Here is a 19,397-nt window from a genome sequence, read left to right on the forward strand (position 1 = left end):
TGTGAGCCATCAGGTTTCAAGCAGTAGTAATTGTAGCTAAGTCTATACGTCTCTTTTTTCTGCACCTCCGTAATGCTCGATGTGCGATCAGTCTTCCATTTCTGGAGGCTATATTCCGTTAGTCTTCTGTTTCCGAGAACAGTTGGATTGAAGAGGAAAAAGAGGTCTGTGAAAACTCAACCTCCATCCATTAGAGACGGAGCGTTTTAGGAGTCTTTGCTCCTCCATTAGAGGTAGAGACGAAGGACAATCAGAGTTATAAAGGATTTCTTTTCATAGGATGGAGGGAGGGGGAGAGAGAGAGAGTAGTAAGGATGACAAGGAGAAAGTGGCGAGGGAGGGAGTGGATGGGACGGCCTTTTATATGAGGCCTAAATGATCGAGAAGGGATAGCTGAGAAGGCGAGGATTAGAAGGAAGAAGAACCTCATGCAGGAAGAAGAAAAAGCTCATGAGGCCCGAGGAAGAGAGTGGTGGGCGGAGAAAGAAGACGAACAGGTCTCTTTTATAGTGGAGGGCAACTTTAATCTATGGGCATTGCAGTGGTTTCCAATCGGTGTTGATAGTTTGAAACATGCAGCGATTCCTGTGGTCGCTTGAATGCTCGAGAATTATAATTCCGGAAAACGTACATTACAAAATTTAATTGAAGTGACTAACACAACGAATTTTTTTCTCATCATTTGTAATAACAAAAAAAAAAATGGAGGTAGGGGCCAACCCGAAATGGCTAGGCCCAGCCCGATCTAATGCGCCCAACCCAACTTGTGGGCAGGCTCAAAGAGATTAGGCCTGATTGGGAGTCTATTTCCTTCCATGACTCGACGAGCTCCGAGAGTCCTAGAATAATCCAAAGACCGGCCAAAAATCCTAAAAACTTTCTCTCTTTGACGCTCCTTCCTCCTCCTCCTAGCTCCATCGACGAAGATCCGAGAATGTTGCCAATTCCAAGTCTTCCTCTTAGACTCTCCTCCTTGATTCCTCATCGGAAACCTTGTCGGATCTTCATCGAACTGAGGTGAGAGCTCTTCGCCTCCTTCTCCTTTTTTTTCTACTTTTAGAGTTGCTGCCATGTTGAATTCAGCCAACAAGTCACCGGCATCCATTTGAAGTAAGGGTATTCTATTTGAGCGACTCTTTCTTCCAAGTTTCGCCTCCATCGGCCGCCAGATTTAACAAGGTTTTGCCACCGTCTAGGACCCCTAAGTGCGTATGACTATCGGTTAGAGAGTTATCTATGGTTCATGCTGAGTTTGAAGAGTCCTTTGATGATCTTCTTTCCCTTTTCTTTCTTTCTTTGTGTCGATCGACCACCGTCGCCGATGGTGCCATGTGATTTAATGAATTGCAGTTTACATTGAATATGAGATTAGGATGTTAAGATGAATGTGAATACATTAGTAACCAATAACCAAACAAAAACATGGAGATAATGATCTCCACATTCATGCATGTAAATCTTAAAATAGATATAGCACATGCTTGCTTTAGTCGCAATATCTAAAAGGATTACATAATTGATATGTTGAGTTTGTTAAATGGCTTATTTTGTCAACAAAATCTCAAAATGATCAACACAAAAATATTCCTTATAATCCTTGAACTTGGCAAATATAGAGAAATTGAGTACTATAAAGAGATTGGAAGAGTTTCATCTAAATAAATTGTAATTATATTCGTTTAGAACAAATATGGATACTAATTTTAGTGTTCATTTAATATCTGTATTTGCATTCATATTCATTGAAAAAAATTGGATGTAAATATGGATAAACTAGTATTTGATCTATATTTAATCCAATTTCAGGTTAGGCCAGATTAGCCCATCATTTAGAAGAACTACTATATATGAAGATGCAACATATAAACATGGTGTGTGATTCAAGGAATCATAGGTAAGGGTGGCAATCGAGTCGGATCGGGTTAGATATGGGTCGAGTTGGATACGGGTTAGGTCAAAAATTCATTAACCCAAATTTGACCTGTTTATTAAACTAGTCAAAATTTCAAATTTAAATCCGACTGTTTATTAAATAGGTAACCTGATCCAAACCACACAACCTATTTATTAAACAGGTTAGACGAATTTTTAATAGGTTAAATGGATTTAAACAGATTAAGCAGATTGGTTTAAATAGGTCAAAAACATGTTAAGCAGATTTCAAACAGATTTTAAATAGGTTAAATAGATTGCGTCATAATCTGACCCAATTATTAAATGGGTTAAATGGGTCAAAGATTTAAATTCGAATCTAACCTATTTAATAAATAGGTTTAGACGGGTTGACCCATTTATGACCCAAGCCTATTTATGTCAAATCCAAACCTGCTTAAAGCAGGTCGTTCGAGGGTCAGGTTGATGGCTCGGTTCATAAATTGCCACCCCTAATCATAGGTTTCATTGAATATGATTTTAGGATATCACAAAGTATGTGAATGCATGAGTAACTAATATCTAGACAAAAGCATGAATCTATGATATCTCCATACTCATGCAAGTGTATCTTAAAAAAGATATAGCACACGCTTGCTTTATGGATAATATCTAAAAAGATTATAGAATTGATATGTTAAGTTTATTGCATGGCTGGTTTTGGTAACAAAATTACAAAGTAATCAACACAAAAATATTACCAAAAATCCTTGAACTTGCCAAATATAGTGAAAATGAGTACTATAAAGAGATCGGAAGAGTTTCATCCGAATAGATAGTTTCCATATTTATTTAGAACAAATATGGATACTAATTTTAATATTTATTTATTATCTATATTTGTATTCATATTCATTGAAAATATGGATATAGATATGAATATATTAGTATCTGATCTATATCTAATCGAATTTTCGCCTTTGGTAGATTAGGTCATCATTCCAGAAGAATTACTGCATATGGAGATACAATTATAAACATGGTTTGTGTGATTCAATGAATTGTAGGTTTCATTAAATATGACGTTAGGACGCCACAAAGTATCAAGTATGTGAATGCATCAGTAGCCAAACCTAGACAAAAGCATAAAGACATGATATCTCCACGTTCGTGTATGTATATCTTAGCAAAGATATAACACATCTTACTTTATTGACAATATCTAAAAAGATTATAGAATTGATATGTTGATTTTGTTAACTAGCTTGTTTTGGTAACAAAATCTCAAAGCGATCAACAACAAAAAGATTACAGAATCCTTGAAGTTTCCATATATACTGAAAATGAGTATTATAAAGAGATTCGAAGAGTTTCATCTAAATAGACATATGCAGGAAGGAAGCATGGGATAAGCAAATCCATAATGAGGTAAGATGATGATTGGTCTGTATGACAACAACAAGCATGGAGATCATCCAGCAGCAGAAAGTAGTGCCTCAAATATGTGGGTGCAGTGGCAAATGGTGCAGCAATAAGGTCCAGAGTTTGATCCCATCTTCTCGGTATGTGTCTCTTCCTTTTTGATCAACAAAAGTAATTGATCTAGTTGTATACCCTGCACTTTGGAAGACTTTGCAACAAAATCTTCCATCTTACATTTTAAATATTTGAGGTTTCCGAAATTTTATAGACAATATTTTGACGAAACTAAAGATGTGTGTCAAGGCTCGCCGTCTCATACCGGACCCCATACCGGTGCTATAGTAGCACAGTATCGGTATAGTATACGCCATCCGTACTGAATACAAGTAACGAACTAGTATGGTACGCCCCGTACGGTCCGGTTTGGGCGATATGTTATACCATGATGTGTGTGCTTAGAAGAGTTTGTAAAATAGGTGGGTGGGATGAAGAAACACAGTAAAATGTGGGGAAATATCATTAAATTTTGGTTTTCATGTTTTTAGTAAAATAAGTTAAATTCTTGGGTTTGTTGTAGATATTCACACATGTTTAGTTCTTTACTCCTAACCCTTTTTCAGGTGTCATGTTAGAACAATGAGCACGCTTGTGCTCTGATTTCCAACAATAAATATGATATTTAGTGAAGCATAGCATCCATCAACCTAATTTGCTATAGTAGTCCACATTTAACATATTTGGAGCCACTGCTCTTAGGAAGGCCTACATCAAATCCATAAATATGGTTTATACATATATGCAAGCTATATTTGAAACTAGGAATGGCAATTTATGATCCGACCTATTAATTCGACCCATAAACAACCGGCTTTAAGCAAGTTTAGGTTTGACATAAACGGATTTAGGTTGTAAATTGGTCAACCTATCTAAACATGTTTATTAAATGTGTTAAGTTTAAGTTTAAACTTTTGACCTGTTTAACCTGTTTGGACCCATTTAATAATTGGGCCGTATTATGACCCGACTCTTTTAACCTATTTAAAATCTATTTAACCTGTTTACCGACTCGTTTAACCCAACCCACTTAACCTGTTTCAATCCATTTAATCCATTTAACCTATTAAAAACCTATCTAACATGTTTAACCTGATTTGACTTATTTAATAAATGAGTTATGTGAGTTGGGTCATATAACTTGTTTAATAAATAGGTCGGATTCAGAATTAAAATTTTGATTTGTTTAATAAATCGATGGAGTTTGGATTGATGAATTGTTGACCCGACCTGCATCCAATTCGGTCTGCATCTGATCCAACCCGACCGGATTGCCACCCCAACTTGGAACTAAGTTGATGGAGGACCATGACTAATGAAATGTAATTTAAAAAATAAAAATAATAAAAAATATAGTTTTCAGAGGTGAAAGGAAGGAGAAGGAAAGAACTATCAGGGGAAATTCACTTTACAATAATTCCTTTTACTATCATTTTTTATATCCTAGGTGAATTTATCTTACTTCATTTTTTGTCCCTTGGGTGGTATTGGTTGTGCAAGCATGGAAAGTGGTTGTAGGAATAACCTCTGCTTGATTGTATGGGATCTTTTATTGATCTTAATATCAAATTCTTCCATATTTCATTGGATTTCCAAGATTATTTCCCAATCAACCGCAGTTGATTTACATTCAAACCTTATGTCGAACCCATTTCTCCATCGGTTAGTTTTTGACACAAATTAATTTACAGGTCCATGTTATGTGCATCATATGCAAAATCTCACAAGTTGCTATTTGGGAGCTCTTTGCTCCATTCCTTATTTTTGACCTTGAATCCATTCCTCTAGGGCTCGTTTGGTTCACAAGAAAAGAAGGGGGGAAAGTGTGGTCAACGGGAAAGTAATGAGATGCCTCTTGTTTGGTTGGAGTTTTCAAAGGAGAGAGAAGGGAAAGTTGTATCCCCATGGGAATGTAATTCCCACATTTTATGGGAAAGTCTTTCCGATGAGAAACATGGGAAAGTTACTTTCCCATGAGGCGGGAATCACTCCATTTTTACTTTTTCCCAAAAAGTCCCTTCAGCATTAAAGAAGCATTAAAGAGGCATTAAAAACCTAATTTTTATTAAGGGCATAATAGGAATTATATATAACTTTCCTAAGAAAGTGGATGGCCAACCAAACATAAGCACCTTGGAAATTTGTCACTTTCCCATGGTCAACCAAACATGCCAAAAGTACTTTCCTAGGCATCCTCTTCCTAGGAATTTGTTTTCCAGGAATCATATTCCTAGGAAGAAAAATGCTTCCCGCGAACCAAACGAGCCCCTAGATTAATTTGTGTTCTTTCTTATAGTTTGTTTCATCCCTTCATTCGAAAAAGGGAAAAAAAGAGTTCCCTACTTACCTTTCGACTAACTTGGTGGGATATATATATCAACAGCATCCTATAGACTCCAAAATCATGGCCAGAGATGGATATTTGAGGAGAGACTGCTCTCGGGACAGATTGACGGAGCTGCCTGACTCACTTCAGCTGTAAATCCTCAGCCTACAGCCTTAGAAGGATGCAGATAGAAGACTTATGCCCAGAAGGAAGAAGCCATTGCTAAATGACATTATTCAAAGGCAACTCTCTCGTTGTATCAAACTTGAAATACTGTAGAATATATAGATGGTTTGGATTTACGCACTTAGGTTCTCTCGACGTGCTACACCTTCATGGGGTTAAGATCGCTAATTTTCAATAGAGCAATGAGCACCAATTGCTCATTACTGGAAAAGTGGGCAATGGAGCAAAGTTTCAGGCCCACATCTGCAACTTAAAGAGCCAGTTAGTAGTTCCCTGTGGGCAAGTCAATGCAGTGGAGATATGAAGCTCCAAATCCTCAATGGTTCAATCTAGTTAGCAGGTTCCCAAGAATATTTCTGTTATTTGATGTCTCCTCCTTGAAGAAGGCTTACATGCATTCCTTGAATATTTCTGAACATGTCGAGGTACTTACTCTATGTAGCAGAGGAATTCTGGTATATATGATCCTGCCCACATTCTTTAATTTCCATGAAGAAGCTGATTGTAAGTTTGATAGCATGTACAATATATAGCACCTTTTTGGATATCATGTACCATACGTTTTCATCTTGTTCTTGCCATGTCTGCTTCAGTAAGTATATGTTCCTTCAAGGCCTACAATTGCTTCCCTACCATATAACAAGAGCTATATAGGCAGATTATTGGAGATATAATGTCAAACATTTACAAAATTTTGATGGAGCAGGGTTTCCTTCACTTGGAGTATGTCGTACCTCCGAATCAAGAGTGTAACCGATCGATGCTGCATACCTACAAGGTAGACCTTACAAGCATACAAGGCTACCTAATTAACCAACTTAATCAAATCTCGGTAAATTCAATATAAAAACAAGACTCACTCAATCCTCCAGAAACAAAGTAATGAAAATCTAAGTAACAATTTATCCTCCACAACAATTATCCCAAGATGTAGCCAAAATAGTCCAATACATTATTGGCAACCGAACTAAAATATAAAGCTAATAGACAGGAAATCCAACTAAACACAAATAACTAAAAACAATTAGATCTACTAGGAACTCCAAGCAAATCTATGCATGCACTCCCTAAGCTCCATGCAATTCACAATGTAGAATCTGATAATAAGGCAAATCTGAGTACATCAATATCCTCCCGGTACTCTCAATTTTGAGAAGAAGAAACTCATCACGGCCTTAGCATGCTTATCGGGAACCATCTTGGGTGATCATGATCAGAAGCAGGCAACTGCAGCAGCAGATGACGCCATCTCAGGAGTCCCATCCAGTGCTTTAGTTAGAGTTCTGCAGTGCATTGGAGATCTGGTATCATAGCACATTGGCTTAAAACATCAATACTCGATCTCTACGATCCGATACTGATCCGGGGATTGGCTTATATTGGCCTATGGTGAAGTTTGCAAATTTGGGACTTTGGAATCACACACTGAACTAAAGACATTGATACATTAATCAATAACTCCATTGCCAGAAATTTAAACTAAAGTCAGTCACAGTATAAGATATTCAGGCCTTCTCATGAGAGAAGCACAAAATTCAATGCTAAAATCTGACACAGGAAGCAGATCTGTTTGCAATTAAATAGGGTAGAGGCTTACATGAAACTGGTCACAAATTCTTCCTCTAGCAACTGGCACAGTCAGGATCCTAATTCTGTAAATCAGAAACCAATTTTGAAATTAACAATAAAACAGAGTGAGGAGACAAGGAAAGAAAACTTTGCAGCATTCATGAAGTCACTCAAAACTATGCTGGGAACCAAAGAGTAGCATCAATTTCTCAACATGAGACAATTAAAATATGAGGCCCTAAAAGCCAGGGTCCATAGCATAGAGAATCCAGCATTGAAGATGAGAAGTCTGTCAAAAATGGTCTGACAAGGAACCAAATAATTTGATCAGACAAGGAAATATACCTGGTGTACTAAAATTTGCAGCTTAAGGAGAAACAAACAGCTTGTGGTGGTCAATGGTTGAAGGTCTGGAGAGAGCAGGGAAAAAGAAAGCGAGCAACCAATAAAGAAAGCGAGCGACCAATGGAGGTGAAAGAACTAGGCTAGGAGAAAGATCTCAGGGGATGAGAATGCTTATACTTAATGCAGATGAGTATACATTGTACATGGAAAGCAAGAAAAGGACACAAGAATATGCCATCTTAGGAACTCAATCAGATACTGGTACAATAACTGTAAATACTGCACTTCAAGGCAAAATCACAGACAAATTAGGATTCTGTTCTAAATCATCCAATATTTGTCAACTATTTCGGTATCTAAATAGAGACTGGCATGTCAAGTACACCTCAGAGTTAGTCTGAATGAATGTGATATGCCAGTCTGATTGACTGACTGAATGGACTCTGACTATTGCAGGTGTATTCTCATAGTTTCCTAAACTGAGTGCTGTATATTTTTAACTGAAATGGGAGTAGCAATATTGAGATTGATGATGTAGAGCCTCATGCACAAATTATTTCTCATGTAAAATATCAGAGTTTTAGATTTTAATGTTTCCTTTCCCTTTAATTCCTGTCCGAGTCTGCCATCTCCTCCAATTTGTCTATAAGCTAGTTTTCTTGCAGAAGATCAGACTTCCCTTTTGTGAGGTTGACCGAGTTCTGCCTAGGTCAAGTACGAGGGGCAGCCCTGAGATTGCAGATCCTAGTTGTCCACACAGCACATGCAGTTGGAGAGGGGGATGGGGAGCACCAAGCAGACCTAACAAAATGATGGAAACCTGGCACCTGCGACCAAAAATTTACAAATCCAACAAGAGGTGAGTAGAAAGTGTTACGCCCCCACCTCTGCGGGGCACGTGCGGCACCCAATGCCCACGTAGGGGCCACATGAGGGAAGAACACGGAGCTCTCCTGCCAGATATTGTCCGGTTCCGAAGCCTGCACATGCGCCGCTCAGACCCCCGAGGTGCCCCCTCATGTGGCCCCCCACATCGGCACTAGGTGCCTCACGTGCCCCGTGAAGGCAGGGGCATGACAAAAAGCTTGTTCGCATCGAGCTGGATAGGAGCATGGTCAGAGCGACAACTGGCCATGGCTCTAAGAATGGACATGAGGAGGATGGAATCAACAGAGAGATGACTTCTCATTTATCTCATTCAAAGGGCTTAACATACAGACTATCAGTTGGTGATCCATAACAAGAATCAAAAAATAATCACCATATTTAGCTTTCTTTGTATTTGTATAGGATATGGCATTGATTGGATCTCCATGATCTACAATCAGAATTATGTGAAAATCAGATCTGTGTCATATCACCGAAAGCTGATGAACTCTATGTTAGCCATGAATAGCATAGCATTACAACCATATGGACAAAAAATGCCCAATCATAACAAACCAAAGACTGAAAACCTTTATTCGCCTGTATAATTTGATACAATGACCATTGATCCGAAATCAGAACATATCCTTGCAAACATACTGATCTAGCAGCTCTTTTCTTTCTTTTTTTTTGCCAAATCCTTCTAGCAGATATTTGAATCCTAGTATCTAGCAGTTTCTCGCAAAGCATCTCCACAATCAAATAAAGTTTTGGAAGAGTTCCCACAGCATGTCATATTACAAGAGCTCTATTTAGCAGTATGAAATTATATGATGCCCCGTGGTTGGCACCATCACAAAAATTCAACGAATAGCTCACATCATGGCTGGGAAGGGATCTCTCTATGCTGGTGGTTGTCAACCGGAGGGCTCACAACGGAATGTCGAAGCTTCTTTGCTCTGCTTCAGGGGCGACCTCCCTTACATCAGCTATCCTCGCATCTGTCGACTGGATATCACTCCACTCGGGATCACCAATAGAACGGATTTCAACTCCATCAACTGCCAATTGGACTATATTATTCCCAGGAACTGATCCTGAATCAAATAAGCAAGCTTTATCTACATCATCCTCTGACAAGTCTACATGTTTTGTCATTGAAAGAGTGTCATCAGCACCAGAGCATGACTCGGATCTCTCTTCAAGGACCTGCTTAGTGTTGCCTTGTTGTCTGACAAGAAAAGGAAATGTACTATTCTCAAATTTCTAACATTTGATCAAAAGATTATAAAATAAGCTCAAAATCATTGAACAACTAAAGATTAGGATTGAGTGTCAATAATTAAGCAAAAGCCTGATCGATAACCAGTGATCAAAAACTGTATTTCTAATCTCATAAAATGCCAGCTGAACTTTGGCTTGCATATTCCAATGCGCAGACAAGACAAGTTGCAATTTGATGTCTCACACAAATGTCTAGTTTGTACATGACAAAAACCATCAGTAGCTAATGATGACATGGCTAATATCCCATGATGCCATGAAGCATTGGAGCCTTTGGATATAAATCGATCCCCAAGATGGCTGTATCTCAATCAGCATCAAGTATTTTTTCAGTTAATTTTATGATACCATGCAGTGACTATTCTTTGCCAGAACGTTCTGCTCAGCTTGCAGACATGGTACTTTTAACTTTACCCACCAACCATCATTCACTCTTCTATGTGGAGATTGAGCTATAAATTGCGCATAATTTCTAGTCACAGCAGCATCTCCTTGGAACTACACAGAACATCATGACGGTAAATATGGAGTCTGTAAAGGGAAACATTTATATTTTCCTGAAGCGATCGGGCTCTATGATATTGTGTTTTTCAGCACATACAAAAGTTTATGTTTTTTTCATTATTTCTATATTTTCATTCCAACTTTCCTAAAATTTCTGAAAAACTCCACAGCTTTCCAGACGAAATAGCAGTACCAATTCCAATACAATACTTTTAAAACAAACTCATTAAACATGCAAATGCTCATCTGAATTCTCACATTTTTCTTGATTTGATTGTTGTAGAAGTTAAACAACATAGCAAATAACATTTGTGAAGGAGGTGTCTGAAATTGCACTTGACAGTAGATGTTGATCTTGATGGAAACAAATGGCAAAAACAATCTGAAGCTACACCTAGATCCGCAAGATAAAGCTAGTCAGCAATAATAAAGGTTTTAAAACTTGGTTTCAGTTTTAGTTTCAGTCCCTTAGGTAGCCCTTTGGTATCCACGGTTTTGGTAGCTTTGCTCCGACTTTTAGAGTTTCGGCTACACAAGCCAAAAAATAAAAGCATAAAATAAATCAAGTTATTTTATGCCATTTTATTGTATTTTAAGTCATATAGAGTCATAAATTACATAGTTTGGGCAGTCTTGCGATGAAATTAAATTTTATCAAAGTATAGTGCATTAATCATATCATATGAACGTGCTAATCCACTGAGCAAACTACCAAATATCACAATCATATGTAAACAAACAAAACAAGTAAACAAGAGCATAAAATTAATTACATCTCTCTCTCTCTCTCTCCAAAATAATGAAAGCTCCTAGATATGCACATACATCTTTACTTCTATATACTACATTGTTGTTTATAACTTAAAAAAAACACACAAGTCGAGCCAAAAAAGAGGGAGAACACAACAAGATTGCATTTTACCAATTATAATAACAAAGGCTAGACAAAAATAACATTGATTAGATGATTAGAGCCTTAGATAAGTGTGTTGTTGAATTATATTAATGAATTTTAGAAAGCGTTCTAATATTTACACGTGAAAAAAATATATAAAATTAAAAAGAACAGTTTCCGTCAGTTTTGGCCAAAACTGACCAAAACCGAAAATTGCGGTCAGTTTTGGATCAGTCCGGTCTAACCAATCCATTTCGACCAAAACCGATCTATTTTGGCTGAAATTTTAAACCTTGGTTCTAATGTTCTAGTACTTGATCTCTCAAGTTAATCGAGCTTGGAATATGTAATGTGAAATCTTAGCATTGGTACAAAAAGATCCAGGAGAAAAGACACTGCAACCGAAAATAAGTAAGCTCACTCCCTCTCAACCCCTCGCTAAAAGTCTTCCGCTCGTACCCTATCGGTGGAGCTCAATAGAAGGGGTAAGGTCAAGTGTTCTTAAAAGAAAACTCTCAGTGAACTTCGGAGTTTTCTTTTTATTTTTCTTCCATAGTTACTTTAGATTTTTGAGGTCTGAAAATAGTTAATTTTTTTTTGTGAAGAGACAGTGCACCAAAAACTGGCAATTATGGCAAGCACTAAAAATGAACAGAAGAACGTTACAAAATCCACTGCATTACACACAACTGTTTAGCTCATATGAGTAACATGCATGCAATGCATATGAAACAATGCAAAATCCAAAACCATCATTTAACTATAAGCATTCCATGCAGCTATACTTTCACATGTATGTATCTGAAAGTTACATGTTCAATGCACCTTGTACTATAGCTTGAATGAGCTACAAATGTTACATGTTTGACAGGCTGTCAGCATATGCTCTTTTATTCTTCCAATAAATTTGCAGATGGCAACTGATTGAAGTTCATATTTCGATTTTGTATATGAATCCCTTAGCAAGGTGCTGTACTTATAGGTGTGAATTCTCAATAATTGTGCATGTTCAGCTTTATGCTTTCATAGAACTTGTTTTGGACCCAACCCTTACCCTTAATTCTCAGTTTCTCACTAGATATCAAATTACAGATTTTAAAAAACTTATGCAAACATAAAAACCCAAACACTGGCTATATGATTCGTTTTATGAAACCTTACTTAGCCAATTTTGCCAATCCAAAAACATACTATTTAAAAAATGAAAGTATTAAAGGCCTGAATATAACTACATGAATAAAAAATGCAAACTGAACTACAAAGAATGCAGCAGAGGGAAAAGGTCAGAAACCCAACCTCTGGACCTGTGTTTTCAAGATATTCACAAGTGCTAGGAGGTCTTCTTTTTCTTTCACTGTGGCTGCTGCTTTTTCTGCAGCATCCTTTATTCGAGCCTCAGCATCTGCCTCTGCAACCCTGGCCCTTTCTTCAGCTCTAAGAACAGCTGCTTCTAATATCACGGCACGTTCTCGAGCTTTTGCAAGCTCAGAACGCCATAGTTGTGCCTCCTGAAGAGCAGAGTCCCTCTGCTTCAACAATATCTCTCGCTCTCTGCTTAGGGTCATCACCTTTTCTTCAGATTCCCTCAACTGTTAACAGACACATATTAGCATGAAGGTAAAGCCTCTTGTACAGATGTCTCATCAGACTGAATATCTGGAGCTGTAAAAACAAATTGTAAAAAACTAAGGATGGAAACTTGACAAGGATCGGAAGTTACGAAGTCAGGAATCATCTATGCTACTGTTTATCTTGAACTCCCTTACAACACCCAACTGTATAACCATCAGGGTGTCATGCCTTTTTTTCTTTTTTCTAATCCAAGCTATCCTTTTAACAAAGATTGTACTAAAGTTACTCCTATTTTATTAAATGAAATCTCATTGCTTTTTTTATTTTTGTTTCTCTCTTTAACAGTCTTGCAGAGGTTGTTCAAGGTAAAGACAAACTCAGAAGAAAAGAATTGAAAATACAAAAAAAAAGGTGTTGGAAATGTTTGTTCAGCAATTTTAGGCTGTTCAAGAAAAAACTTATGCAAGACAACTTTGGAAGACAATAAAAAGTCCCTTAATAGTTTATAAATCCTTGTCGCTTAATCCTGTTCATTGATATTTTCTTTATTTAGCACCTCAAGGGGCATGTAGTTCTTACTTGTGATTTATCAAAAAAAGCTTCTGAATTCTTGCTTTGAAGGTTTGACTTGAGTAGCTCCAATTTAAAAAATCAGTGGTTTGATAAGCAGGCAAGATCAAAAACATTTTTCAAGATGTTGGAGAGGAAATTTCTGAAAATTGGACATCAAAACAATCACATGTAGCTATCATGTTTTAGTTCGATCTAAATTCTGTTCTCACTTTTTGAAGATAGTATCATTAAACATCATTCATGCCATAGAGAAAAGGCAAGAACACTATTCTGCATGGATAAAGACATGGGAGGGAAATTCATGTGGCTACCAAATAGAAGGATTTGGCAAGCACAAGAAGAAAAAAAGATTTGGATCATCTGCAATAAAAGCAATTGAATTTATTCAAAAATATAATATACACAAAGAGATATTGTGTTTGTATAGAAAAGAGATGATTTTACCAAAGGTAGTTGAAAATATATTGCTGTGCTTTACAGGTTATTGGATTCATTCTTCAATTAATTATTGCCACATTATTGATATGCACATCTACACAGGACAGCACACATCATTGTTTTAAGCTAATGAGAACTTTCCATTAAAACCCCACCCACGATAGCTGAAAAGTATTTGTCACCTTAAGCATGGACGACTCTAGTTGCTTCTCTGCTTCCTTGTTTAGGCGCTCTATTTCTGCACATACAAGTCTTCTCTCTTCATCCATTGCATGTGCTGCCGAAGCAGCAGCTTCCGCAGCCTCAGCTGTCTCAGTTAATTTATTTGTTATTTCTTTTATTGTGGAATCTCTAGCACGAAGGTCCTTAGCTAACTGCTGTAGTTCCTCGTCTTTCACTCGAAGAGTTTCCTGTAGAATACAAATAGAATACAGCAACGTAAATATCAACTATATTTACTCACAATCTTGAAGTATCCTTAAATTTAGTCCAATTGTTACCATGGCACTAAATTGTGTCTATAGCAAAATGAACAGAACAAGATAAACAAGGAGAAAAATTCCACATAGTATATCATGAGATCTTAGTGATTATTGAGATGCAAAAAGATTTTAAAATGTAAATAAACCAGTAAATGAGTTTCTAGTTAACAACTTCCCCTTTTGAAACAGCAGCCAGAAACTGTTATAAAATTTCAGCAGAAGCCGACTTAACAGAAAGAACAACTATGACTTGACAAACAATTTTTTTAATTGGGTCAGAAACATCTCCCAGGAAGCATATTAACCTCAGATAGCTCTCTTGGCAGCAGCACAAAAAGTCCCAAGTATGTATTGGTGAAGTGCCAAGCTGTAAATTAGTAATGACAATGTTTTTAACAAATTGTGTAACTCAGCATATTAGATTCCTCTCAGGGAGAAGATCCTAACTCCATCAGACAGAATCAACTGCACCATTCAGATGATCAACCGATAATGCCACTTCAGGTGGGAATATATATAGGAAGCCGATTTATATAGAACCAGGGCTTTCATTGATTATCAAGAAACTAATAATTGTGAAGAACTGTGGATTGGGAAACAGACTAAAGAATTTGTCTTCAGTTTGTCCAAAAAGGGGGCAAGGAAAACAAAAACAAACTTCCAGGTCAACATGATAGAGTTTGAACAACTCAAGAGGGGCCACTTGTTGGTGGCAAAGGCAGAATCCCATATACCCTTATCAACTCCTCAAAGCTGACCTGAAAACAATCGCAGTTATAACTGACAAATCACATCCAAAAGATTTATAGATACTTTTTTCAATCTTTCTTGGGCAGTAATTTATCTTAAGGACTATGTCCACCATTAGAAAGCTTTTTTACCTTTTCATAGCATCCATCTGTGTTATCTTAAATATCTCCTTCCTCTTTCTAGCCCGCTTATCACAAAATCCTAGCCTTTTTGGTTGAAGGACATCTCAGATCTTCAGTAACATGTTGATACCATCCTGAATAATTTAACTATTTATCTAAAGATGGAGCAATTCATATGCTTCTGATAAAGTCTCATTTCAGGCGACTATTGCATAGAGTAATATAATTTATCGAGCTCAGCATTCTCTATGTCATTCATCATCAACATAGACCCTCTTGAATATACAATATGATCTGATCCATAAGCAATCTTGGTCCAATTACTTTTTGAAAATTTCCTTTTATCCCAAAAGCATGGAGCAATAACCCAATACCCTGATTGCACCGCTTAATCTGCTCTAGCACATCATTCTGTCGGTATTCCTTCACTTATTTACATTATATGATAAATTAAATAAATTAGAAGGCCACAGAAGGGTATCTATTGGTCATATTTATTCTTTGGAGATTCAGTTTCCTTCCTATATTCAGTAAAATTGCAGTCACTAATCTTAGTAATTCAACTCAATATTAGTCCCTTCTCTTCTGAAATCTGCCTCCATGACAACAAACCATTGAAATATACCAGCAGTCATGACATCGTATAAGTCTCTCACTTCTACAATCAGTAGTCAGTCTCATGTCAACTCGCATCTTTTCCATTTGCAAACTACAGAGGCTAACTGGACTGCAGGCACAACTGCTTATACTACCAGCTTGGCCATCGACTCATATAGTGATCACATTTATTAAATCTATCACTACGCTGTGATCCCATATGATCATTGAAAAGTCAATATGATAAAATAATAACTAGAAAAAAGTGAAAGAAAACTCTCTTGTTGGTGACGTAGGAACACCGGAAGAAGCTAGGTTGTTATGGATTATGGTCACAAGCTGATATTGCAAATTAAGGCATTCAAATTCCAGCATGCACATCAGGAATGCTGTTCATTGTTTTGATTCTTAACCAAATAAAAGAAGATTAGTGATAAACATTTATGACATCTGGTTTATAACCACCATAAAGAAAAAGATGAATCATAACATGGTGTACCTTCATAATTGTCAGATCATCCAGGTGATCTTCATTTGTTTTATTTGTCCTCAAGCCCAGAGCGGCTCTCATAGATATCTTCATTGCTGCTTCTATTTCTTTGGAGGCTTCCATTGCAGTTGAGTTGGCAGCTGCAACTACAGTGGCCACCGTACCTAATTTTGCAGAGCCATTCCCACTCAATGAATTCACTGCCTCTTTATGTGCCCGTAGAACCAACTGAGTTGCACTGATCATTTGGAGGGTGGAAGGGAGGGGGAAAAAAGAAAAAAATCACATTTTGAGAGATTACGAACAAACATAACAATTAAATGCTCAAGAAATATTTGACTAATAAAAGCTCTTAAACAATTAAATTATGTGAAAAGGTAGCTTCTTGAGCAAATAATATACCCAACCTGAGAATAACATGTTAATATTTAAATATGCACAAAAGGAGAAAAAAAAGTTATGAATAGAAGCGAGGTTTCAAATCCCACGAGATAGGGTCATCCCAGTTTTTCTGTGAAACGGGACACGTCGTCTCACACTATTGCAACACTTGGGATTGTGGATGTTCCAGGATGTGTTGATCGGGATACTAGGATGATGAGGAGGCAATCCTTTCCCGACACTTGGGAAGGTAACTTGTCCCAACATCCCACAAGACGTCCCACCAGGATTTGAAATCATGAACTGGAGAACTATGAGGTTATTGAATTATGGATGAGATACAACCAAAAAAGACCATGCACAACAGGCAATTCATAAGTGCTACTTCCACACCGCTAACTTGGCCTTTTGCATACAGATTCCTAAATCTTAAATAATGAGCACCATGTAGTGACACTAAGATAAAATGCAGTTTAGTAAACTATGAGGTATAAGGCTTTGCAAATATAAATGGTCTAAGATTTGAGCAGAGGAAATAGAGATGACTAGCATAGTGCAAAGTTGTAGCTCCACAAGCTTACTGTAAAGTGGATACCCAAGCTCTTGCAGCACCAGGGGTTTCAGCACAAAGGAAGTACTCCTTCTTCTGTGGAGTTACAATATCTAGAGGGTTAATTAAGAAACACAAAATATGTGCAAATACCTGGCATCAGTAATTGCCAGACAGTTATTGGTTAGACGCTTAAGGAACACTAGAAGCAGATAATATTTTTCTATATATTCCATCAAGATCGGACCAAATGGATACAAAAACAGCAGCCATCATATTTTGGGAGCCCACTGCAACAAGAAAAACAAGAATCATTAAGAGCTTTCACATAAATGCTTATCAAATGATGAGTTCATATATAGTCTTACTGGAAGTTTACAGGGGACACGGTAATTGTACTGTTTGAATCAAATATGATTGTTCCCTTGACAACGGTCTCATTTCTCCGAATCCTATGCCAATAGAATGATAAATTAGGGAGATATTGTGCAGACATAAATAGGGTTTTAAAATAGAAGATGTTCTGAAACATGCCAATATAACATACTTGTATTCCATTTTTCCAGTTGTTGGGTCCAGGATCACCCACCTCTCATTCCATTTCCTTAGCTGCATATATGAGAAGAAATACCGTCACCGCTTGCAACGATTCTACTTAAGACAAACCACATACAATGGAGGTCATCCATAGTGCACTTCCAAGACCACCAAAGTGATTCCTATCACAAGAATGCACTAAAGGAACAAGGAAACCCCTGTAGAATGTGTCATAAATGATATACAACAGCTTGCCTTAAGAACATAACTTCTCCATGATATACCTAAGTACTACATAGTTCCAAGTCAATTTAGTTTCAGAATCGACTCATGCTTGCACTCCTTAACATACCCTCTTGTATAGCATGTTGTAATTGTTGATGATGCACATAAAAGCCTCTTCTTATATTTTATAAGAAACAATTATCAAAACCCAACGATACCAGACAATTATCACTCCATAGATCAATTCCATGATTCTAGTTCTTGCATCACTGCCTCTTGTACTTCCTATGTGCTTGAACTGAACTGTCTAAGATTGAAACCTAGATGCATGGATGAACGCAATGCAACTATTTATTGGAATGCTATTCAAATCCCCTTAAAAGCCACAAATCAAGTAATAATTCCAGGAAAAATACAACTTTTAGCGCAAAAAAGAGCAAAACGCAGGAATTATTACTCTAAATCAAATAACAAGGGATCGGAAGCCGAACCGTTTCAGATCGCTTAAGAAGCGGCCCCTGAAGCAGATACCTCCCAGAGCCCGACGTCAGCTGCCGCTTGATCTTCTCCAAGCTGCGCTCTGTGTCTCCCACCCTCTAGAATAACCCGAAAACACCCAACAAAAATACATTTTCTCTTATCCAAACTGGATCGGACGAGCCACAAAGAAACCCTAATTGCCGATAGAAAACCATATGATCGAGAGAAAGCCTACCGCGGGGTTAACATTGGAGGCCATCGGCGCGAAGAAACAAGAAATCGTAGGGGGCGAGCGAAGAGAATTAGGGTTTTGCGTGGAATTTTCTTTCCCCCGAATGGATGGGGCGACAGTTTTGGCGCTGGAGCTGTTAGGTCGGCAGCAGGAGGAATGGCAGGTGCCGTTAATGTCAGAGAAAAATTTTAATCCGGTCCTATTGAATTATTTAATAATTGATGGCGTTTTCTAAACCCAGATGCGCAGCAATATGTATATTACGAGGATCACCTTCCAATCTACACATCACAGTTTCAGATCTATATCTGATTTATTTATTAAATAAATAATTTATTTATTAAATAGATTAAGTTAAATTAAGTAGATTAAATAAAATTTTAATGAATTAAATAGATTTAAATAAGCTAAATAGATTAAGTAGATTCGGATCAGAAACAGATTTCAAACCAATTAAATAAAATATAAAATTTAAATACGAGTCAGATTATAATTCAATTTAGTTATTAAATAAATCAAAATAGATTAATTATATACCTAATTTATTTAATAAATAGGTCTGGATTGGTAGTTGAGTTCATCCCTTTATGATCCATCTATTTATGCCAAATTCAAGTCTCCTCGAAAATAGATTGTTTGCAGAT

General features: G+C 37.1%; 1 protein-coding gene across 1 annotated transcript; it reads right to left on the reverse strand.

The window, feature by feature from the left end:
* Positions 1-9,206: 9,206 nt before the first annotated feature.
* On the reverse strand, positions 9,207-18,938 carry LOC103719290 (switch-associated protein 70-like). Its single transcript, XM_008808468.4, has 10 exons — positions 18,757-18,938; positions 18,533-18,637; positions 17,827-17,888; positions 17,648-17,731; positions 17,538-17,569; positions 17,311-17,392; positions 16,358-16,586; positions 14,090-14,317; positions 12,621-12,913; positions 9,207-9,872 (listed from the first exon to the last, which is right to left on the reverse strand). The coding sequence occupies exons 1-10, from the start codon at positions 18,778-18,780 to the stop codon at positions 9,572-9,574; spliced, it is 1,440 nt and encodes a 479-aa protein (XP_008806690.1). The 5' UTR covers positions 18,781-18,938; the 3' UTR covers positions 9,207-9,571.
* Positions 18,939-19,397: the final 459 nt, after the last annotated feature.

Source organism: Phoenix dactylifera, chromosome 16 (assembly GCF_009389715.1).
Source record: "Phoenix dactylifera cultivar Barhee BC4 chromosome 16, palm_55x_up_171113_PBpolish2nd_filt_p, whole genome shotgun sequence".
NCBI lineage: Eukaryota > Viridiplantae > Streptophyta > Magnoliopsida > Arecales > Arecaceae > Phoenix > Phoenix dactylifera.

Bases quoted from the DNA above. Each gene is read 5' to 3' on its own strand.
- LOC103719290 (XM_008808468.4), bottom strand. From the start codon at position 18,780: ATGGCCTCCAATGTTAACCCCGCG. The intron at 18,638-18,756 runs GTAGGCTTTCTC...GGGTTATTCTAG, and splicing joins CCTCCAATGTTAACCCCGCG to AGGGTGGGAGACACAGAGCG. The intron at 14,318-16,357 runs GTACACCATGTT...TGTATTCTACAG, and splicing joins ATGATCTGACAATTATGAAG to GAAACTCTTCGAGTGAAAGA.